At 37.1% G+C, this 25692-nt stretch overlaps 1 protein-coding gene across 1 annotated transcript in view; it reads right to left on the minus strand.

Moving 5' to 3' along the window:
• Positions 1–25692, minus strand: part of BIRC6 (baculoviral IAP repeat containing 6) — a 256404-nt gene that overhangs the window by 164956 nt on the left and 65756 nt on the right. Inside the window, 4 exon segments of the mRNA XM_021087656.1 lie at positions 2766–2991; positions 6109–6258; positions 12292–13686; positions 20767–20825. Coding sequence (XP_020943315.1) covers positions 2766–2991; positions 6109–6258; positions 12292–13686; positions 20767–20825 — 1830 coding nt within the window.

Genomic DNA, 25692 nt, shown 5'->3' on the forward strand with positions numbered 1-25692 from the left:
ATTTCCTCCATCAACTGTCACCACGGTCCCAGTTACCATGACCATAACCATAATCAGCTGATTTTTTTTTTTTTTTTTTTTTGGTCTTTTTAGGGCTGCACCCACAGCATATGGAAGTTCCCAGACTAGGGGTTGAATTGGAGCTGTAGCTACCAGCCTACGCCACAGCCACAACAACACCAGATATAAGCCTCATCTATAGCCTACACCACAGATCACAGCAAGGCTAGGGATCCTTGACCCAATGAGCAACGCCAGGGACCAAACCTGCATCCTCATGCACACTAGTCGGGTTCATTACCACTGAGCCATAATGGGAACTCCCATAATTACCTGAATTATCATAACAGTATTTAAATTAGAATCTGTGCTTCTATCACTGCCCCCCAACACATACTCATAATACAACCACTCATAAGCTGCAACAACACAGTAATCATAATGTACACTTCTAAAATATAAATTACATCACATGACTTCAATATTCAAAAGCATCTAACATCTTCCCATCTCACTTAACATAAAAGTCTCGGACTTCAAAAAAAAAAAAAAAATGGAGTTCCCATCGTGGCACAGCAGAAACAATCCAACTAGGAACATAAGGTTGCAGGTTCGATCTCTGGCCTCACTCAATGGGTTAAGGATCCGGAGTTGCCATGAGCTGTGGTGTAGGCCGTAGACACGGCTGGGATCTGGCGTTTGCTGTGGCTCTGGTGTAGGCCAGCAGCAACAGCTCCAATTCGACCCCTAGCCTGGGAACCTCCATATGCTACGGGTACAGCCCTAGAAAGGACAAAAGGAAAAAAGAAAGTCTCGGAGTTCCCACTGTGGCACAGTGGAAACAAATCTGATTAGTATCCATGAGAAGGCGGGTTTGATCCCTGGCCTTACTCAATGCGTTAAGGATCCAGCCTTGCCATGAGCTGTGGTGTAGGTCGCAGACACGGCTCAGATCTGGCATTGCTGTGACTGTGGTATAGGCTGGCCTTAGCCTGAGAACTTCCATATAACACTCCTGCGGCCCTAAAAATAAAAAAATAATAATAATAAAAAATAAACATCTCACTGTTCATGATCTGGCTACAATTATTTCTTTTGATTTCACCTCCTACCACTCTCCCTCATGTTCACCACCCTCAGACAACAGCCTTCTTGCTCTTTCTAAAATTCATAAAACCCTGAGACTCCTCAGGGTCTCTGTGTTTGCTACTGTCTTGAAATTAATGTCTTCATCAAGGCCCCCTTATATTAAAAATATCATACATATTTTCTCTCCTTTCCCAACATGCCAAAACTACCTATCATCAAACTGTTTTAACTGTTTCAGAGCTTTTATGAGCATATGACATAGTAGACGGCCGCTTACTATCTCCACCAGAATGTAAATTCCATGAGAACTGTATTACTAGCCTTCAAAAGTGCCTGTACAAAATAAGCTTTTCGTTTTTTTAATATTCTTTTTATGGCTGTACCTGCAGCATATGGAAGCTTTCAGCCAGAGGTCGAATCAGACCTGCACTGCAGGCCTACACCACAGCCACAGCAACACTGGATCCGAGCCACATCTGCAACCTATGCTGCAACTTGAGGCAATGCCAGATCCTTAACCCAATGAGCCAGGCCAGGGATTGAAATCTGCATCCTCATGGAGACTACCTCAGGTCCTTAACCCGCTGAGCCACAATGGGAACTCCAAAAATAAGCGTTTAAATATTTGGTCACTCAATACACAAATTTATTTAACAAATTAACTGTAATGAAGGACTACTCTCGGTATTTTATCCCACAACTTAAAAAAGTACAGGAATTTCTAAAATTATGGTGACACAGGTGAACCTACCAACAAAACAGAAATAGACTCATAGATAAGAAGAAGAGAATTGCAGATGTCAAGGGGAAGGGGGCTGGGAGAGAGATGGAGGTGGAAGTTGTGGTTAGCAGATGTAGCCTACTACCCACGGAGCAGATAAACAAGGTTCCACCATAGAGCACAGAGAACTATATTCAGTGCCTATGATAAACCATAATGGAAAAGAATTAAAAGAAAAAGAGAGAGAGAGGAGTTCCCTGGTGGCCTTGCAGTTAAGGATTCCATGTTGTCACTGCTGTGGCTCAGGTTCAACCCCTAGCCTGTGAATTTCTGCATGCTGCAAGCACAGCTGAAAAAAGAGAATACACACACACATATATACATAAAATATATATATAATTATATATGAGTTATATGTATCTGAATCACTTTGCTGTACAGCAGAAATTAACACAACACTATAAATCAACTTCAATAAAAACTAAAAAAAACAAACAAATGGAAATGTTTAATCAAACATTCCTCAAATTCTTTAAATAAAATTAAGGTGACAAGTGAAAGGACAAAAGTATTAATATGCAAAAATTAAGAGAAAAACGATTTCCTGTCGTGACTCAGCGATTAACGAACCCAACTAGTACCATGAGGACTCGGGTTCGACCCTGGCCTTGCTCAGTGGGCTAGGGATCCGGCGTTGCTGTGAGCTGTGGTACAGGTCGCAAAGGTGGCTTGGATCCCGCGTTGCTGTGGCTATGACATAGGCCAGGAGCTGTAACTCCAATTGGACCCCTAGCCTGGGAACTTCCATATGCTTTGGGTACGGCCCTGAAAAAACAAAAACAACAACAACAACAACAACAAAATAATAAAAAAGAGCAACATAAAAATAGTAATTCTATGTTGCCTCTAACAAATATATTAAGACGGACTTAAATACTTTGGAAGAATGTTTTACCTGTCAGTCTGTAGTTTCCAAGTTCTAGTATGCTGAGCAGCATCCCCATGATGTTGCTGATGCAAATGTTGAGGATGCCTCCTTTGCTGCTGTTCTTGCTGAACTTCTACCCAGCATGGAGGAACAGTAGCTGAAAACCGTGGAGTCAAAGTCTCAAAGCGCGTTAGCTCCACTAGCGATGTCAAGATGTCAAGGGTAAATGGCTGGTCCACCAATAAATCAACTCCTTAACAGTAGAGAATGTAGAACTTAAAATAGGTTTTTTTAAAAAAAAGAGTTTTAATCCAGGTTTTTTCTCTAGTTAATCACATCATTTGTCAAATAGCCTCAAACTTAGTAACACAGACTCAGATACTATACACAACTAAAGTAACTAGCACTGACTACATAACAGGCATAAGAAAAATGCATCTTGAGAATATTATTTTATTTTATTTTATTTTTGTCTTTTTAGGGCCACACCCACCGCATATGGAGGTTCCCAGGCTAGGGGTCTAATTGGAGCTGTAGCTGCCGGCCTATGCCACAGCCACAGCAACCCCAGATCCAAGCTATGTATGCAACTACACCACAGTTCACGGCAACAGCAGATGCTCATCTTGAATATTTTAAATTATAGAAAGGGTAATCATTGTTGGAGAAACCCAAACTCAACCTGACTGAGCCCCAGATTAATAACAGCAACAGGAGTTCCCGTCGTGGCGCAGTGGTTAACGAATCCGACTAGGAACCATGAGGTTGCGGGTTTGGTCCCTGCCATTGCTCAGTGGGTTAACCGGCGTTGCCGTGAGCTGTGGTGTAGGTTGCAGACGCGGCTCGGATCCTGCGTTGCTGTGGCTCTGGCGTAGGCCGGTGGCTACAGCTCCAATTAACCCCTAGCCTGGGAACCTCCATATGCCGCGGGAGGGCCCAAAAAAATAGCAACAACAACAAAAACAAAAAAAAAAAAAAAAAAAAAAAAAAGACAAAAAAAAAATAACAGCAACAAAAGCAGTGGTGCTGAAGAAAAGCAAACCAATCTTATATTAGATCAATAATTACTTTTTACACTTTGTTATTTCAAAACAAAATGCTAAACATCAACAAGCACATAATATCTGCCCTTTTTTATTCTACTGGAAAGTAATTTTAAAAAGCCAAAGCTATACTGATGGCAAACAAGTATTTACAAATCAAAAGCTTAAACAGGAGTTCCTGTTGTGGCTCAGTGGTTAACAAACCTGACTAGCATCCATGAAGACGCAGGTTCAATCCCTGGCCTCGCTCAGTGGGTTAAGGATCCGGCATTGCTGTGAGCTGTGGTGTAGGTTGCAGGCAAGGCTCAGATGCCACGTTGCTTAAACAGTATTTTTTCCCACTTCTGTGGTAGTTAAGAATATCCTGTATACATACCAGTATTATAAGAGTACAACCTGATTCAGAGAGATGTTTGTTTCTGTGAATATATGTATTCACTTCTGTGTGAGATGCCTAACATAAGACAAAGCTGAAAAAGTGTTGTTCTTATTCCAATTATCAAAACAAACTGTAAAAGACTAAAATATGAAATCTGATAAGTTTAGAATATTTTCTTTTGTTTTTCTTTCTTTCTTTTTTTTCTCTTTTTAGGGCTGCACCCAGGGTATAGGGAAGTTCCCAAGCTAGAGGTCGAATTGGAATGGCAGCTGCCAGCCTCCACCACAGCCACAACAAGGCCAGATCTAAGCTGTGTCTCCAATCTACACCGCAGCTTGCAGCAACACTAGATCCTTACCCACTGAGCAAGGCCAGGGATTGAACCTGTCAGTGACCTCATGGATACTAGTCAGGTTCGTCACTGCTGAACTACAATGGCAACTCCATGTTTAGAATATTTTTATAAGGAAAATTTACAGAGTTCTATAAAATTATTAAAAGTATACCTCAAATCATATTCTTCTCAAAGCTTAGAGTTTTTTTTTAAAAGTCTGAAACGGTATTAAATGTCTATAAATAATAACAACATATCAATGTTCTTTATATTATTTACTTCTTTATAATCTAGTTCATCTTTACTAAATATTATCAGTATGGACTTTATATGAGAATTCTCATATCAATATCTATAAAATACGAACACAGTCAATATGTTAGCTTTTCAAACTAACTTGTGTAGTTAATCAAGATAATCAATTAATCTAATTATGCACAGCAAGAAACATGGGTCAGTTTATCTCAGCTGGAGGATAATCCCCGGGGCCATTTGGATAGGGGCAATTGTGAGTGCTACTAGAATCAAGGTGGAAGAAGCCGGAGAGGCTAACACAGCAGCACAGGAGAGTCCTCTCACAGTAAAGATTATCTAATCCAAAACGTCAACATGAGAATGAGAAACACTGACATAACGTAGTGAAGACTCCCATCTATTATACTAGTTATCACTAAAATTAAGACATATTAGTAATTACTAAAAGTTTGCCCTTTTTATGATTTTTTGGCCTGTTTTAATCCATGAAGAATACCAACTTTATGTATTACTTACGCTTGATTCATTAAATTTCTTTTAAATGCTAAGTTTGGGGGATAAAATGTGGTTAAGTGCTAGGAGTAAAAAGTACAGTGGAAGTACAAAAGGACTATAACTTAAAGGGTAGGGGAAAAGAGCTTAGGGTAACATGTGAAGCACATGAAACTGAATTATATAATTAGGAAGTCATGAAAAGAGTACTGTAACTGGAGACTTAGAATAACACTAGAGTCCACAGAGCAAGTATAGATTTTTTTAAGCAGGAGTAACACGAAATCATTATTTCTTTTGAAAAACAAGTTCTGAAGCACAGTATAGAACATGGATGGGGGAAAAAAAGCAAAAACGACAAACAAAAGCAAGCCTATCTAAAGGTTCACAATGGGGCAATGAGAATCTGAATAATATCACCCCAGGGAGAGAACACTTTTTGGTTTTTTGATAGTGGTAATTTTAGTCATATTAGCCATTCAACTCACTTTATACTTAATGAACTCATCCCTCTTTCATGTTTTGTTCCTCCCTAACTAGACCAAAAGCTCCTTAATGACAAAAATAATGTTTTTACATCTTAGGTAATTTCATCAGTACAGGTCAACCTACCACAGGTTGAGAACCATTCCTTATTTTAATGTTTACAACTTTTTCCAACTACTAAAAAAATGATAACTAATAGACAAAAACAAAATCTGGTAAAACAATGTCAACAAGGAAATGAACTCTCTCAACAGTAACCAAGATTTGACTATAAAAAACGAAATGATGTTTACAATTACATAAGAAAGCTTCAGAAAAAGCAATGAACATCACAAAAATTCTCATTTTTAAAAAAATCATTTAAAAAAGCTAACATCTTACCTGAAATACCAGGACTTGAAGGATTTGATAAAGGTTTGGAACCTTCTGAAGATGGTTCTATCCCTTTCGAAAGAGATCCATCCACTAGTATATCAGCTTCATCAATATCATCACAAGTTCCTCCAATTTGGAGAAAATGAAGCTCACCACCTATAGTATAGCAAAATTCCATCAAAATAGGTGCATGAAAAACATGTAAACATACAAGGACATATTAATTAGTTAAGAAACTTAATTTATTTTAATATCACTCAAAAGACCAAAAAAGAGAGCTACCTAAATGAATTCTCAGAAAATTTAGAGATCAAATTGTCAAAGAATTACAAACTGAAAATTAAATGGCAAATATATATAGATACTTACATACATACAGAGATGTGAAAATAGTTATTTATCTAGTACTTACATGTGGAAGACACCATTTAAAATGCTTAATTCATTTATTCTTCATAAAAAAACTTAAAGTAGAGAATATTATTTTGGCCTCTATACAGATGAGAAATCTGATGCACTAGCTATACTGGGATCCACAGCCCAATCTCTTAATCACAGTGGTAACAAACTGAACAAGATTCTTTTTTGAAAAGGCATTCACAATGAAATGCAATCCACTTAAATTTCTATTTTTCATATCTCTATCACTGAAAAAAGCAGAAAGCAAGCTTAGCAAATGTTTAAGACTCTCTTCCATCCAAAAAAAAAAAAAAAAATCAGTGGATAAAAGCATATTCTAACAAGAAAAACTGGAGATTCGTTTCCAGCTTGACAGAATAAGGAAGACATAAATCGTATTCCCGAAAAGCAACTATAATGCCAGACAAAACTGTCATTTAAACAAGGTGGGTCAAGCCCCGAAAGCCAGTGTACTTGCTACTAATGCCACCCACAGGGGGCTCACTGATTTGGAAGCTGGTCTGCTTAAAGTAGCTCAGTGGTGTAAAGAAGGCATATCAACACTGCTAACTGAAATCGTGATTCTGTCTGGGCAAGCAAGACACTAGAAATAACCAGGAATTTAACACAGACTTACAAGAAGTGAGAGAAACAAAGGGGGCTTGTTAAACCTTCCTCATATCCCATACTGATCAGAGCTTGCACATACATACGTGCAGCACAAGATCAGATTGGGCCCAAGTCATCAACAAGTTCCCAGTGAACCAAGCCCCCATTACTATGAAGAAAAGACCTGAAAAGGCAAAAAAGAAAATAAAAAATAAAGCAATAGAGTTCCCATTGTGGCTCAGTGGGTTAAGGACCCAGTGTTATCTCTGTGAGGATGTGGGTTCAGTCTCTAGCCTTGCTCGGTAGATTAAGGACTCAGCATTGCCATAATTGTAGACTAGATGGCAGATATAGCACGGATCCAGCATTGCTGTGACTGTGGCACAAACCTCAGTGGCAGCTCCTACTCAAGCTCTAGCCTGGGAACTTCCATATGCCACAGGTGCAGCCATTTTAAAAAAAGGGAAAGAGGAAGGGAGAGAGGAAAGAAGGGAGGGAGGAAATAAAAACCAGGGTACAGTGAAACACAACCTAACCAGTAAAGCTATTTGGTCACAACCGATTATCAAAATCTTTGGCTGAATACTAAACTAGGTGGACAAAAAGACAACAAAGAAACAAGTCTTAAAAATAAAAACCAGAAAGGGAAAAAAAATGAAAGAGTCATCAGTGGCTACTCACTGCAAAAGAAAATGATTTCAAAGATTTAGTCCAGGTAGGTTACCAAACAACAAATCCAAAAACCTCCAAAGGGGCGGGGGATCAGAATCCAGAATTTCTACAATATTACGTAAAATGTCTAGGATTAAATTAAAAATCTGAAACATGTGAAGAGTCACTTATGTTCAAGACAAACAAAATTAATGAGAAATATCTCTGAGTGCCCAGATTTAGATTTAGCTGACAAATATGTCAAAGAAGCTACTGCAAATATTTCATAGAATAGGAAATTCCCATTGTGGCTCAGTGGTAATGAACCTGACTAGTGTCCACGAGGATGTGGGTTCAATCCTTGGCCTTGCTCAGTGGGTTAAGGATCCGGCATTGCCATGAGCTTCAGTGTAGGCCACAGATGCAGCACAGATCTGGTGTTGCTATGGCGTAGGCCAACAGCTGCAGCTCCAATTCAGCCCCTAGCCTGGGAACTTCCACATGAAGTGTGTGCGGCCCTAAAAAGACCAAAAAAAAAAAAAAAAGAAAAAGAAAAAAAAAAACCCCAAAATAATAGAATAAAAGGAAACCAACTATAGAGAATTAAAATGGGAAATGACTCAACAAATAATCTCAACAAAAAAATAAATTATTCTGAAAGAACAAAAGGAATTCCTAGAGTTGAAAAGTAACTAAAATAATAAGTTCATTAAAAAGACAGTGCAGATTTGAGATGGAAGGAAGTAGCAAAATAAAAACAGATCAATAGCTGCATGTTATATATCAAAGTTAAGAGTAAATCCTTGAGTTCTCATTAAAAAGTAATAATAATAGACTCCTCGCTTGGCACCTTTCAATAAATGCTGCACGTTTCTTCACCAAAAGATAATAATAAATCAACAGAAATTAACCAATATGAGTAACATAAAGAAAAGATTTTGAAAATTAAAAGTACGTCAAATCCTATGAGACAGATTAAGTGTAAGTGCATACATATAATGATAATTCCAGAAAAAGAGAAAAGCATAGAAAAAATATTTTTTGAATAATAATTGGAGTTCCTGTCATGGGTCAGTGGTTAATGAATCTGACTAGGAACCATGAGGTTGCGGGTTCGATCCCTGGTCTTGCTCAGTGGGTTAAGGATCTGGCATTGCCATGAGCTGTGGTATAGGTCACAGACGCGGCTTGGATCCCACGTTGCTGTGGCTCTGGCATAGGCCGGAGGCTGCAGTTCCAATTCAACCCTTAGCCTGGGAACCTCCGTATGCCATGGGAGCGGCCCAAGAAATACAAAAAGACAAAAAAAAAAAAGAAAAAAAAAAAAAAGAATAATAATCAAAAGCTCCCCAAGTTTTATGAAAAAAAATTACATTACAAATCAAATCAGTTCAATGAACCTCAAGTAGGATAAATACAAGGAGGTCCAGAGGCACACACTTTACAGGCACACTGTTAAAAGTCAAAGTCAATGAGAAAATCCTCAAAGCACCAAGTTAAAAATAACTCATCCACAGACATGGGTACTACAATGCAAACGGTTAATAGCGGCCTTATCAGAAACTATCAAAGCCAGAAGTCAAGAGAATGACATGTGTAGGTACAGTCAATCAATAACTTTACATACAGTACCATTCTTCAAAAATGAATATGACATAGAGACATTTTCAGATAAACAAAAACTGAGAGTTTTCTGCTAGCAGACCTGTCTTACCACAAGTCCTAAAGGAAGCTGAGATGAAAGAAAGCAACACTAAATTGACAAGAAAAAAACAGAGGGCCAGAAATGGTAAGAAGGTAAACATAATATTTCTCATTTCCTTCTTAACTTTTTTAAAAGATAAAGAGTAAATAAAATAATACCTTTTGGTTGGATTTATAATTCAGCTAAACATAACACATAAGACAATAGGTGCATAAAGCCGGGGGACAGAAAGATCAAAGTTTCTGTATTTTACTAGAATTAAGTTAGTATTATTCTGAAGTAGATCATGATAACCCACTAAGAAAATAACTCAAAAATAAAAAAAAAAACCTAAAATAACAATAACAACACCACAAGGACCAGTGGCATCACACCAAATAATGAAGGAGGAAGCTTTAAAGATCAGTTCCATCATTACAGCACTAGTAAACTAGAAAGAGTGACTGGAAGTCAAGTATTTCAGAATTCTGGAACTTAGCAATCAGAGAAGTGCTTTGTTGAAGGCTACTGATCTAAACGTGGCCTGAAAAAAGCAGTTGCCATGCTCCATTCCTCAGCTCTATCCCTGCTATGAGAAAAGTGGCCCACATTTCTGGAGTGGCAGGCTGGTGCAGGGATGGGCAGTCAGGGACATTATTTCCTTGACACACACACACACACATATATGTATGTATATGTCTATGTATGTATGTATGTGGGTGTATTGTACCTCCAAATTTTAATCAAAGACAGCTACATTAAATCTGCTTTTAGTATATTATTAATACTTTATTGAAGATTTTTATGAAAAGATTCAATGTTTCTCCATGAGAACAAGTGTCTTATGCGATTTGAACATACTCATAAGCCAGTCAAATCCATTTGATTTACAGTCTGCACTGCTTTTTAAAAACCAACTTTATCATTATACACACATTTTAAAGTATCAATTTTTCTATATTCCTTATTGTTATTAATCTTATCCAACATATCTTGATCAGTCAATTTTTAGGGAACTGGAGCAATAGTTTTTAAAGTGGTTAATTTTTCAGGCTTTTTGTCTTTCAATTCATCTACTTGCTAAAAATTTTCATTGTCCAAACTCCATGAATACATTACTCTACTTTATGGCTTAAATACTATTTCTCCTCTGAATTGCCAAAAGCATACCTTGTCAAATAATCCAAATCATTAAACACTGATTCCACTTCTGGAAACTACTAGTATCTTATGAAGAGTGCCCTGGGACCAGGTCACTTAGGTTCCAAACCGAACTCCATTGCAGATGGTCTATGGTAAATTAAATTTTCAGAATTCCCATTGTGGCTCAGTGGGTTAAGAATCCGACATAGTGTCCATGAGGATGCGGGTTCAATCCCTGGCCCTGCTCAGTGGATTAAGGATCTGACATTGCTGCAAGCTGTGGTGTAGTTTGTAGATGCAGCTCGGATCCAGCATTGCTGTGGCTGTGGCTGTGGCAGGCAGCTGGAGACCTGATTCAATCCCTAGCCCAGGAACTTCCATATGCTGCAAGTGTGGCCCTCACAAAAAATTTTTTTAATTGTTTTCATTTTTAAATCTTTCAGATTAAAAGATTGCCAAAAATTCAATGTATGAGCCTCCTGCTTTTTTTTTTTTTTAATATTCTGGCAGTTTAATGTGGTTTAAACACTTTGATGGCAGACCACCCAGGTTAGAACACTGACTGTCATTTTTGAGCTCTGTGACTTAAAGAAATTACTTAACCTCTCTTTCCCGCAGTTTTCTTATCTATAAAATAGAGGGAAGAGTACCTCATAAAGTTGGTATGATGACTAAACAAATTAACACACGTAAAACTCTCATAGAAATGAACTGGCACATACATGGTCAATAAACTCAAACTATCCCTGACACCACATATTATTTTAATGTTTTTTTCTGAAAGCTTCATTATCCTAAAGTTATTCTCCATTGCTCATTTTTAAAAATAATATAGTTGGATTTTGATGATATTTGAAGATTTTTACCCCTTGTTTCAGTAGATGTGTTTCAAAGAAGGCAATCCACACCACTATATTCACCATTATCCTTCTTAGCTAAACTCTTTAAAAAAATTTTAAAGAAAGGAAGAAAATCAGGTTAATTCCTACCAGAACCACAATGATATACCTAACTAACTCTTCCCAAATTCAATTCCTCTGCCAAGCACTGGTTATAGCTATACAGGATTCAAATACCTCCTGACCCTAATTCCTGCTTAAAGGACTATTAATTTCAGTAATTCTTTAGTAAAGTTGTTACTCTATATGGGGATTCAAATGTTGCAAAACTGATTCGCTATCAGGAAAAGGTTAGAAGTAAATAAGACAACAAAAATTTATTTGGCAAAACTAATAACTATTTACTAAATCTTTTTATTTCAGCAGGAAATAACAACTTGTATTTGCACCAGAAACTTTACATACGTTATTCCATTTAGTTCTATCAAGTCTAGAAATGGGCTGTCTTGTCTTAGTTTATAAAGAAACAAAAGTTTATTGAGTTTAAAGTAACTTGCCCAAGGCCACAGGTTTAAGCAGACGCAGTCAGGACTCAGAAAAACTATTTTCTTGAGGTTAAAGCAGAGAAGATACTTTCTGAGAGACTTACTAACATATTTACAATTAGAATCCTTACCTAGGGTAGTAGAAAAAAAGGTCTAACAACAGTTAAAACAGTAAAAGGATCTACCACTTCATCATTAAAAAAAAAAATTCTCTCCATCTATATGGATCTAAAATTCATAGTAGGTATGCACATAAACAAATGCCATATAAGCTAATTTTATAAGATTTGTAGAAGAACCAAACAAACCAATAGCTTACCTTTGGTGCATGCACACAGCCTGTCTGTGCCCGAGCAATAAATGACAGAAACAAATGTGTCCTGTTCCTCAGTGCCCTCCTTTTTCGGAGGTTCCACTTTGGCCAAAATTTCAAAGTTTGAAAGATCTAAAATTTTTACATATCCTCCCTGAGTGGTTATTACCAGGTGTCCAAGAGTAGAAATATCAGACTTTTTTTCTCTCTCAATGCCATTCTTTGAGGTTAGCTGCATTTCTTCAGCAGGTTCCTCACAGTCATCCTCTCGATTATCCAATATATCTGGTGGAAGCAAGATGAGCGAGGTAATTGTGTCCTGGGGATCTTTGATATGTTGGATTTTTATTGGCTCCTCTTCTAAAGTCACTATTCGAGTGGCATAATTCATTTTATAAAGTATTAAATATCCACCACTAACATTCCTCTGCTCAGGCTGAATTATCAAAGGAGTCTGTACATCTGCTGGTGATTCATGTTGGATTATACTAATATTTGCACCATTCACTACAGCAAGATTTGATTCCAGCTCACCTTTCCGTCTACTACATAGTGCAGAGTTTAATTTATTTAAATTATTCAAGGCCTCTACTTGATTTATTGCACTCAAGGATTCAACAGGGCACGTCCGCAGTCCTACCAACAAATGAATTCCATCAGCACAAGGAGTTATTGAGTCTATGCAAAGATTCTCTTCCTCGGCAAACTTTGGCAGCCTCAAGCACTGAACCAAAGTCCCAGGCTTGGGAAACACAGAGTTCCACTTCTCAGAATCTGGAGAGGTAAGGTTGGCTGCTGCATCTGCAAATTGCTGAATGTAAGTCACAGGAGGATCCTGCAACAACAACTGCTCCTGACTATCCAGCTCCATCTCAATAATCTGTGGAACTGTAAAACCATCATCATGCAAACTCTTACTCATTATATTGTTCATCTGTGAAAAGATTTTTCCTGCCTTCTCATCAGATTCCTTGATGCTATAAAGAAGCAAAATGGGTAAAGTCCTCCTTACCAAAGGAGAATTTAATTCTGAATTAGTGCAGGATTCATTGTCAGTTGACCCTTGTTCTGATATACTTTCACCCTGAGTTCTGCCTAAACCATCCAGTGACCTATGAGAATTACTACTAATGGGTGAGGTAGCAGGAGATTTATATGTTAACAAACCTCCAGCTAACAAACATGGAAAGGGAATGTTGTGTTGTTCCTGGTGCTTTTCCTTTGTCTTTTCACTCTTAGTGTTAGTTAAACAAGGATTTGCCCCAAGTTCTTCAAGATCCTTAACAGTATCTTCAAGCACATTTGCAACAATCTCCCACTGAAGTTTCTCTGGCTGCTGGAGAATGCTGAGTGCTGTTATATCAAGACTCACTTCCATGGCTTCCTTCTGTGATGTATGCCCTTGGAAAAGGAACAATATTCATTAGAAATGGGCTTATGAAATCAAAATCTGTGATACAATATTCTCATTTTTTTTTAACTCAACCAATTGGCGCATTATAATTACATCAGTGGAAGAATTTAAGGGCTGTTAAAGGAAATGTAATCAAATCTGAGATGAACCTACTCAGAAACAGCAGTAAACAAACAAAAAGAACAGAAGAGTTACAGGATGAAGGTATTATTGTGAGTTCCCACTGTGGCACAGTGGGTTCAGAATCTAACTACAGTGTCTCAGGTTGCTACAGAGGTATAGGTTCAATCTTTGGCAATGGGTTAAAGGATGTGGCATTGCCATAACTGTGGCACAGGTCACAGCTGCAGCTCAGATTCAGTTCCTGACCTGGGAACTTCCATATGCCATGGGTCATTAAAAAAAAATGAAGACCTTATTAACATGAAAATAACAGATTTCTGCCCTGCAATTGTAAACCAAAAAAAAAAAAAAACTCAACACTATGCATTTGACCTTTATGCACTTTACAGATTATCCATGAAACATCACTATAATCTTCAGTTCACTGCCTATCTCCCACCCCACCATGCTAATTATCAGTTAAGTGCTATATACAGCATGCAATTTAATTCTAACCTCAACTCAGAAAAACTAATAACTATGAAGAAAAAGTTCCCAACATTTGTCATTTTAGGTGAAATATGAATGTTTTCTGTATTACCTAATTTTTGCTTCATGTGAAATCAACTACATTATATTACTCCTTAATGAACTTTTGTTTATCTTGTGCTCTCCAAGCTGTCACCTTACATGTAGTATAAAGGTCATTCCTCAGTCTCAATGCTCCAAAAATGCCATCTCTCCACATAAAACCCTGGAGTAGATGTCAGACAACCTCTAAACCAGGTATAATCTCTTGATACTGAACTGAAAGTTTTGCCCATCTGTTTTTTCTCAATAGTACAAACTATGAGGCAACAACACTATCAGCAACAATAATGTGAAAATTACTCTACCTCACTTATGGAAAGATCAAAAACACTGGAATTGGATTTACAATTTTAGATTAAAAAGAAGAAGAATAAGGAAGTAAGTATAAAATAACTCAAAGTGATTGCATGAAAGTTTGAAAGTAACCCAAGAAGAGGAATGACCACCAGAGATTCATGGAACATGAATACTTAAGATATTTTGAAGGCGCAATTTATACCATATTCATTAACCATTTCATTAACAGGATCTTAAAACTGTTCACGGACAGCATTACTTACACTTTCATTTTCTGAAGATAATCTTCTCACTTCGCATAATGTCACTATTATCATCTAAAACTAAATTCATTTTGAGCTAAGCAGAAGAAAACTTAGTTGTAAACTTAACAATTTAATTATACTGATGAAGCTGTATACCTAACCACTCATTTGACTGTATTCTTGTGCAGTCTTCATATTTTCATGCAATATTTATAAACATTTACTCTATGAATTTACTCATTTAGATATGAAGTTGAAAGTCGACACCGAGATTTTTATAACAAGTAATAATACATTGTAAAAAATTTTGAGGATGCTAACTTATTGAACTAAACTGAAACTTAACTGATTTTTTTTTTAAGTTACAGTAAGAAATTTCCAAGAAAGAGCTATTTTAGTCTACATTCATATTAAGACGAGACAAATTAACCATTAATTACATATACACATTTAAGATAATACTCCAAGTAAAGAGTTCCAGTCACGGCGCAGCAGAAACAAATCCAACTAGGAACCATGAGGCTGCGGGTTCGATTCCTGGCCTTGTTCAGTGGGTTAAGGCTCCGGCGTTGCCGTGAGCTGTGGTGTAGGTTGCAGACGCAGCTCAGATCCTGCGTTGCTGTGGCTCTGGTGTAGGCTGGAGCCCACAGCTCTGATTAGACCCCTAGCCTGGGAACCTCCATATGCAGCGGAAGCGGCCCTAAAAATAGACAAAAGACCAAATAATAATAATAATAATAATAATATAATACTCCAAGTAAATGACATGTTAGTTGAGATTATTCATTGAAGAGGAAAATATAACAAGTGGCATAACTACTCTGCTTCTTCCTTCTCCATAGTAGGATATAGTATATACCGTACATTTTTCTCAGAGGACTGACAAAGTACAAAGACGACTGTCAAATTTTGTTTGTTTGTTTGTTTAGGGCCTCCATTTGAGGCATATGTAAGTTCCCAGATTAAGGGTCAAATTGGAGCTGCAGCTGCCAGACTATGCCACAGCCACAGCAACTCGGGATCTGAGCCACGTCTGCTACCCACACCACAGTTCATGGCAATGCCGGATCTTTTAACCCACTGAGCAAGGCCAGGGATCAAATCTGCATCCCTGTGGATACTAGTTAGGTTCATTACCGCTGAGCCACAATGGGAACTCCACAACTATCAAATATTGCAGTAAGGAACCTATTATCTTATTATTATAAGTCTCAAAACTTCTCAAACCTATTGGACCACAAAATAAATTTTTACAGGACATACCTACTAACAACCTGCAGTATAACAGTCCGCAGATAATCATTTTGGGAAACCCCTCTCTATTTTGCTTAAGTAATGTCAACCACAGTTCTGAGAGCCAAACTTCCAAAAGTTTAATTTAGGCACGTTTCTAAAACCTTCAACCTTCAATCAGAACACTTCTTCAGAGAGTTCCCGTCGTGGCGCAGTGGTTAATGAATCCAACTAGGAACCATGAGGTTGCGGGTTCGATCCCTGCCCTTGCTCAGTGGGTTAACGATCCGGCGTTGCCATGAGCTGTGGTGTAGGTCGCAGACGTGGCTCAGATCCCACACTGCTGTGGCTCTGGATAGGCCGGTGGCTACAGCTCCGATTAGACCCCTAGCCTGGGAACTTCCATATGCCGCCGGAGTGGCCCAAGAAATGGCAAAAAGACAAAAAAAAAAAAAGAACCCTTATTCAATCTTTTGCCAAACATTCTTTCCATTCTTCACATGAAGTTACGTATCCTTAATTCTGATATATGGACCAAACAGCAAACTCTTCCCTCTGACATCATATAGATACTTTTCAAAAGTTATAACCTTCGACTAAAAGAGATAAGTCTCTAACTCTCCACTCATATTTCTGAAATTAAGAAATATATTGTATAATTCTTCAGACCACATCATTCAATTTAAGGGGAAGTCAGTAAATATAAGTTCTGAAATAACATCTATGACTTATTTTACATACTTAGGAAGAAAACACATCTCCCATTAATATCAGAAGCCTCCATATATTCACAAATAATGTCTCAATATAAAAGAATTAGCTTAGAAAATACATATTTTGCTATGAATGAATTAACTACATATAAATCCACAAATGAGGCAATTAAAAATTCTAAACAGCAAGGATTTTTTTCTCTGACCATAGCTATCTTTTAATACTACATAAAAACACCATACCCAGGATTTCCCATAATGGCTCAGCGGTGATGAACCCAACTAGTACCCATGAGCATGAAGATGGCAGTTCAATCCCTGGCCTCACTCAGTGGGTTAAGGATCTGGTGTTGCTATGAGCTGTGCTGTAGGTCACAGACACGGCTTCGATCTGGTGTTGATGTGGCCTAGGCTGGCAGCCATGGCTCAAATTCAGCCCCTAGCCTGGGAATTTCTATGTGCCACAGGTGCAGCACTAAAATGACTAAAAAAACAACAACAACAAAAAAAAAAACCACACAGACACAAACACACTACCAACCCTGAACGAGGTATCATAGAAAGAGTCAACAAAAACACATATACTAATTTTCTAGGTCCTGGGAAGTGAAGTATACTGGACTACAGAATCTGAAGGAAGTGTGAAAGATCAAACAGGCACAGATGAAAAAGATAATGGTAGAAAAGGGATAAGGAAACAAATCAATATATAAGTACCATAATTACAAAAACACCTCCTGAGGATCCTTATACCCAGAGGAAAGAGCTAAAACTACAGCACAGAAGGAAAGGTAAGTTAGAATCAAAAAATTTGAGAGCAGAAAAGGATACATTTAGTTCAAATACTTCACTTTGCAAAGGAAAAACTGAATCCCAGAGAGTTAAGTGACTTGACAAGACCAAAGAGTTATTCCGTAAAGGAGTTCAAGCTCTAACAAGGTCTCCGGATGACCAGCCAGTGTACTATACTATATATCAGATTTTTAAAAATGCAACAGTAGGAGTTCCCATCGTGGTGCAGTAGTTAACTAATCCGACTAGGAACCATGAGGTTGAGGGTTCAATCCCTGGCCTCACTCAGTGGGTTAAGGATCCAGCGTTGCTGCAAGCTGTGGTGTGGGTCGCAGACACGGCTCGGATCCCAAGTTGATGTGGCTCTGGCCGTAGCTCTGGCGAAGGCCGGCAGCTACAGCTCCGATTAGATCCCTAGCCTAGGAACCTCCATATGCCACAGGAGTAGCCCTAGAAAAAAGACCAAAAAAAAAAAAAAGCTACAGTAGTTCTTTCTTTTGCAAACTGGTAGTGGGAAAAGAATACACCTTCATCAAACTAAATTTTGTTAAATGCAATTAATTGTTTTTCCTAGAACTAATTACACATTCATACATTATTCGGGGCACTTTTCTACATTTTTGATGACTTTTCACTGCTAAGAACTACCTTAAAAACAAGTGAGGGTTAACTCAAAATCAGACCAGTATTCTCTTTGGTGGCTTTAAAAAAGATTTTACAACAAATGAGAATTTGGAGTACTTGCTACTCTATACTGACCTTTGAGATAACTTTTGACTACTGTATGATACAAAACTAAGTCTCCTCTAAAGAGATTTAATGAATCATATATGTCTTATTTCATGACATAAGACATTTGAGAGCACCCAGATTTTAGTAACGATCACTTCTCAAAAATAGTGGCAGGGTTAGGATTCGAATTCTGAAACAGTAAAACTATTTTGAGATGCACTGCCTATTATAACCACATTAAAACACAAAGCATACTCTTTTGCCTTAGTATTTCATAAGTTAACGAACAGGTGGCATTTCACATTTTAAAATTTATTTTTGAAATTCCCTGGTGGCACAGCAGGTTAAGGATTTGGTGTCACTGCTATGGACTCGGGTTGCTACTATGGCGCAGGTTTGATCCCCAGCTCAGGAATTTCCTCATGCCTTGGGTGTGGCCAAAAATCAATCAATCAATCAATCAATCAATCAATTAAACTTATTCTGTGTTCACTTGTTTTCTTTGGGGAATAAAAAAACCATTAATTAGTAATTGTTAAATTATTTGAGTTCCCACTGTGGCACAACGAGATCAGTGGCCTTTCTGCAGCACTAGAGGACAGGTTCCATCCTCAGCCTAGCACAGTGGGTTAAGGATAAAGCATTGTCACAGCTGTGGATCAGATGTGATCCCTTTCCCAGGAACTCCATATGCCCTGGGGCTGATCAAAAAAGAAAAGAAAAAGTATTGTTAACTACTAATTTAAATGCTACTTTTATTTAACAACATAATACATTATACAAATAAAGTGAAACGTGGAACACTTTCATATCAATTCCCTGAAATATGTGACAAAAATTTAATAAAACTCATTTTAATTCCTTTGGCTCAAACAGATAGAATTTAAGTATGAAACTCTATGCTCATACTACTAATTCAAGATCTCTGATATACAATATTTGAGTTTTCTGCATGTGCTAGTGAATATTTAGAGTATGCATTAAGAAATATGGAATTATTTTTTCATTTTTATTTTTTCCATTATAGATGGTAAGAAATATAGAATTAAATGGTATTTCACTTTACCTAGAAACTATATAAATGCAAGGATATAAAAATAGATTACCTCAAAAAGTCTACAAACATGGAGTATGGAGAAAAAGGAACCTTCCTATGCTGTTGGTGGGAATGTAAACTGGTGCAACCACTATGGAGGTTCTGCTGTGGCGCATGGGTTAATGACCTGGCTTGTCTCTGTGGAAGCGTGGGTTTGATCCCCAGCCTGATGCAGTGGGTTAAGGATCCAGCATTGCTGCAACTGTGGTGTAGGTCACAGCTCTGGCCTGGATTTGATCCCTGGTCCAAGAACTTCCATGTGCCATGGTGAAGCCAAAAAAGAAAAAAGTAATGAAATACTATATGATCCAACAATCCCACTCCTAGGATATACGAAGAGAAAACCATAATTCAAAAATATATACGTAAAAAATAAATAAATAAATAAGATATATGCACGCCAATGTCCCAATGTTCATCATAGCACTATTTACAATAGCCAAAACATGGAAGCAACCTAAATGTCCATTAACAGAAGACTGGATAAAGAAGATGTGGTACATATACACAGTGAAATATTAAAAAGGAATGAAATAGGAGTTCCCATTGTGGCTCAGTGGAAACGCATCTGACTAGTAGCCATGAGGACGCAGGTTCGATCCCTGGCCTTGCTCAGTGGGTTAAGGATCTGGCATTGCCGTGAGCTGTGGTGTAGGTCACAGATGCAGCTTGGATCTGGCATGGCTGTGGCCGTGGTGTAGGTCCTGGCTACAGCTCCGATTGGACCCCTAACCTGGGAGCTTCCATATGCCTCAGGCGCAGCCCTAAAAAGCAAAAAAAAAAAAAAAAAAGAAAGAAAGAAAGAAAAAGAATGAAATAATGCCATTTGCAGCAACAGGAATGGACCTAGAGATTATCATCCTAAGTGCAGTAAGTCAGAAAAGACAAGTATCATATGAGATCACTAATTTGTGGAAATTTAAAAATGATACCAAAGAATTTATTTATAAAAGAGAAACAAACTCACAGATTTCAGAACCAATCTTAAGATTAACACAGTTAAAACCATCAGGTGTAGAGAGGAAGTGGGATGATGAGAATAACATAGACACACTACTGTGTAATACAGATGATTAGCAAGAAGCTACTTTATAGTACCGGAAAACCTACTCAATAGTTTGAAATAATCTACATGGCAAAAAAGAACGGATATATTTGTACGTATAACTGATTCACTTAGCTGCACACTTGACTAATACAACATTGTAAATCAACTATGTTCCAATAAAATTTTTAAAAATAGATTATCTAACAATTTTTACATACCTGTCACAGAATCTGATCTGGAATGCTCTTCACTGTCTGAATCCTCCAGTAAATCATCACTTAAAAGACAAAATAAAAATTTCAAAATTATACATGAGACTGAAAAAAAAGTACAATGTTGCAACCACTGTCTTGTATCTCAAATATAAGCATTCAAAATTAACAGAACTAGCTTAAATGATATATAAGTAGTTTGAGCTCTAACCAATAACAATGCTAATAATAAATCATCTTAAATCATTAAATATTTGCCTGAAATAAGATATGAATTGTCTGAAAAAAAATTTGTAATAAAATTTGTAGGTATTTGAAGAATGAATAGGTGTGACCAGGGACAGTTTGGGTAGATTAAAGGGAAAAAAAAAAGAGGAAAAAGGTGAGAAGTAGCTAAAAAAAATCAAGCACAAGCTTCTAGGAGTAGAATCCTAATGACTATTCTACTGCTGAATCCAGTAAAGTTACCCTAAAACCAAATAGAAAAGATATATAAATATGTGTGTATGTACGTGTTTTCACACAAATATGCATTTCACTTTTGTTTTATGTTTGGTTCTTTTTCCCCCTTGTTTGGGAGGGGCTCTTAAGGACTCTTTGACATACACGAAAACTATTACAATTCATAATCTAGGAATCAAGACTAATACAGCAATAGCTCCTCTTCTGGTCTTCATTAAGGTGGCCAAGAAATTGTTAGCCTCAGAGTTCCCGTCATGGTGCAGAGGAAATGAATCCAACTGGGAACCGTGAGGTTGCAGGTTCGGTCCCTGACCTTGCCCAGTGGGTTGGGGAATCTGGTGTTGCCATAAGCTGTGGTGTAGGCCACAGATGCAGCCTGGATCTGGTGTTGCTGTGGCTATGGTGTAAGCCAGTAGCTGCAGCTCGGACCTGACTCCTAGCCTGGGAATCTCCGTGTGCTGCGGGTACAACCCTTAAAAAAAGCAAAAAAAAGAAAGAAAGAAATTGTCAGCCTCTCGTGGCACCCAGCTTTATCCTTACTCTACTGTTAGCAGATAGTAAAAAAAAAAGATACAATTACAAACCACTCTAACACATTATTAGGCTGTATGTGAACTGAAAATCCGCACATCTATAGCAGTTGTAAATTTTTGATAACCTTAACTACAAAAATTAAAGGTGCATTTGACAGTAAGGAAAAGTAATTTTCCCTTTTTGAAACTATATTGCACTTCCACTTGAAGTACCTAGGCATTTATAATGTTATTTTATATATGAAATGTAAGCTGGTAATCACCCTTAAAAATGCTTGAAGTCACGTTTGGAAATTGGGGTGAGGAGATACGTGCTTAGATATTTTTGACAAAATTTCTGTGTTTAGTTGTTTCAAATGGTAATAACTGACCATAAACCAATTTTGTGCTATAATTTAAAAATAACAAAAAGAATGTGAAAAAGATGAGCTACTAATTAGGTAAGTACAATTACTAAATACTAATTAGGTAGTTTCAGAAAAATAATAAAGATACCTGGAAAAATACATCCTAAGAGGAAATATTAATGACTAGGAATTATCCAGAATGAAGAATTCCAAATCGAGAAGACACAATAGGTCTTGAGGACTTTTTATATTATGAAAAAAGCCAAATGTTACCCAGCTACAACTGAGGCTGGTAAAATCTAAGAGTATATTTTAAGGAAGGAATTCAGTTATCTTGAAATTACTAATTACTAAATATACTGTATCCTGTGCCACAGAGGCAGAGGTAGTCTGGCTCATTACATCCACTACCAATCCAACAGGAATCCTTAAATCTCCACCACTTTAAGTTCCTCCTATCACCCCAATAGAGAGTAATCTTTCTGTATGACTCATTTCACACTTTCTTGGGAGAAAAGGGTCCTTCTACCCTAGAAAGATTTTAAGTCTCTTTAAAAAGCAGGCAGAGAGATTTATATCTCGACAACATACTAGCTCAGATAATACCTGTCCATCAGAAATAACGGATGTGATTACATACAATGCACATTTTACCAAAGTGTGTGTGTATGTGTGTAATCTTAAAACTACATCTGATTCAATTTTTTAATCCTCAAATTACTATACTCTTGAGTCAAAAGTTCTAATTAAAGTCAGTGTTCAGGACATACCAATTTCATTATCTTCTATTAATAATTTTCCATGAATTTCTAAGAAAACCAAAGAACTGTAAACCTGAAACTAACACAACACTGTAAGTCAACTATATTCCAATAGAATTCAAAAAGAAAAAAAAAGAGAAAATCAAAGAGATCAAGCATGTTTACTTTTCAGTTCTATTGGCAAATATGGACAAACTAAAAACAACAAGCCAACTGCGTTCCCATCAAGCTCTCACAGATATTTATAAAAACTAAGAACAACCACAAAACTTTAATTCAGTTTGTTTCAGAGCTCAGACCATATTCAACTACCCATAATTTTCACATACTATTACCAAGAGGGACTTAGAAGTAAACTTCCCATTTTATATGCCGTGAATTTGCCATTAATTTAAACAATGAAATAATTACCATTAAAAAAGTTTTACATTATCTTTTAGTGGAAGTGCACAACACCAAATAGACTGTTAAGTAAAATGATAAATCACTGTGGTGTAACACCAATCACACATTAGTAACACAAGAAGTCCCTACAAGTGAAATGATAGATCTCAGGATACCAAGACATCTGATCACAGACGGTCTCCATTTCACACTGCTACCTATGGAATCTGAAAAGGTGGTAGCTGCTACTGCTTATGACAAGCTGAGTGGCTTATGGAACCCTTCATTCTGCTACGTGGGAATATTGCAAATGTTGCCCTATAATCCTATCGCAGTTCAGAGTTTTACCAGCAGAGTTTCTTGGGAGACAGGTAGGTGAGATGGGATTATATTTGAATGCTCTTGCCCCTGCACAGAACAAATACAGCCACAGAAACCATGAATCACCAGAAACACTGAATGGAAGAAACTCGACCACAGCAATCTACCAAATGCTTTCTGTAGCAGTAATTATTGCGCCTCAATTCACTGCTCTCTACTGATATATTTATTGCTTTAAATAATTAGGTCGCAGAGATGCAAACTGAACTAGGGGCAGTAAAAACCAGAATGAATAATGCAGAAGAACGAATCAGTGATATGGAAGATAGAATAATGGAAATCACTCAATCTGGTCAACAGACAGAAAACCGAATCAAAAAACTGGAAAGCAATATAAGAGACCTATGGGATAATATAAAACGGGCCAATCTACGCATAATAGGAATTCCAGAAGGAGTAGAAAAAGATAAGGGAATGGAAAATATATTTGAAGAAATTATCGCTGGAAACTTCCCAAATCTAAAGGATACTGGATTCAAGATACAAGAAGCACAGAGGGCCCCAAACAAACTGAACCCAAACAGACCCACACCAAGACACATCATAATAAAAATGGCAAAAGTTAGTGATAAAGAGAGGATCCTAAAGGCAGCAAGAGAAAAACAGAATGTTACCTACAAGGGAACCCCCATAAGAATATCAGCTGATTTCTCTACAGAAACACTACAGGCCAGGAGGGAATGGCAAGAGATATTTAAAGTGCTCAAAGGAAAAAATATGCAACCTAGAATACTTTATCCAGCAAGAATATCATTTAAAATAGAAGGGGAAATAAAAATTTTTCCCAACAAACAAAAACTTAAAGAATACAGCAACACAAAACCCAGGTTAAAGGAAATATTGAAAGGGCTTCTCTAAACCAAAAAGAAAGGAAGGAAAGGGAAGAAAAAAAAAAAAAAAAAAAGAAGAAGAAGAAGAGGAAGAACTAGGATTGAGGAAACCGTAATCAGAGAGCAGTCACTCAAATAAGCCAGCATACAGATTTAATCATGAACATGCTTCAAACAAAATAAAATTAAAAAGAAAAAAATAAAAGAGTCATCAAAACCATAAAATGTGGGCAAGGGATGTTAGGAGGTAAATAATCCTTTTTGTTTGTATATATGTCTCTCTTCTTAATTTTAATATAATAATGAAGTGTTTGAACTTACAGGACCATCAGGCTAAAACACACAATTATGGGAAGGGGTTAGCATACTTAAAAAACAGGGCAACCACAAGCCAAAACCAAATATTGCATTTGCAAAAATGAAAAAAAAAAAAATACACTCAAGCAGATAATAACAGGAGACCATCCAACCAAAAAAAAAAAAAAAAAAAAAAAAAAAAGAAGAATGGAGAACCATAGAATCAACTGGAACACGAGGATCAAATGGCAATAAATAATCATCTATCAATTATCACCTTAAATGTCAATGGACTGAATGCCCCAATCAAAAGACACAGAATGGCTGAGTGGATAAAACGGCAAAAACCTTCAATGTGCTGCCTACAAGAAACTCACCTTAGGACAAAAGATACATATAGATTGAAAGTGAAAGGCTGGGGAAAAGTATTTCATGCCAATAGACATGACAGAAAAGCAGGAGTTGCAACGCTCATATCAGACAAAATAGACTTTAAAACAAAAGACATAAAGAAAGACAAAGAAGGACACTATTTAATGATTAAGGGATCCATCCAAGGAGAGGATGTTACTATCGTCAACATATATGCCCCAAATACAGGAGCACCCAGATACACACAACAAATATTAACAGACATAAAGGGAGATATTGATGAGAATACAATCATAGTAGGAGACCTAAATACCCCCCTCACATCAATGGACAGATCCTCTAGACAGAAAACCAATAAAGCAACAGAGATCCTAAAGGAAACAATAGAAAAGTTAGACTTCATTGATATCTTCAGGACACTACATCCAAAAAAATCAGAATACACATTCTTCTCAAATGCTCATGGAACATTCTCAAGAATCGACCACATATTGGGACATAAAGCGAATCTCAATAAATTTAGGAGCATAGAAATTATCTCAAGTATCTTCTCTGACCACAATGC

Source organism: Sus scrofa, chromosome 3, assembly GCF_000003025.6.
Source record: "Sus scrofa isolate TJ Tabasco breed Duroc chromosome 3, Sscrofa11.1, whole genome shotgun sequence".
Lineage (NCBI taxonomy): Eukaryota > Metazoa > Chordata > Mammalia > Artiodactyla > Suidae > Sus > Sus scrofa.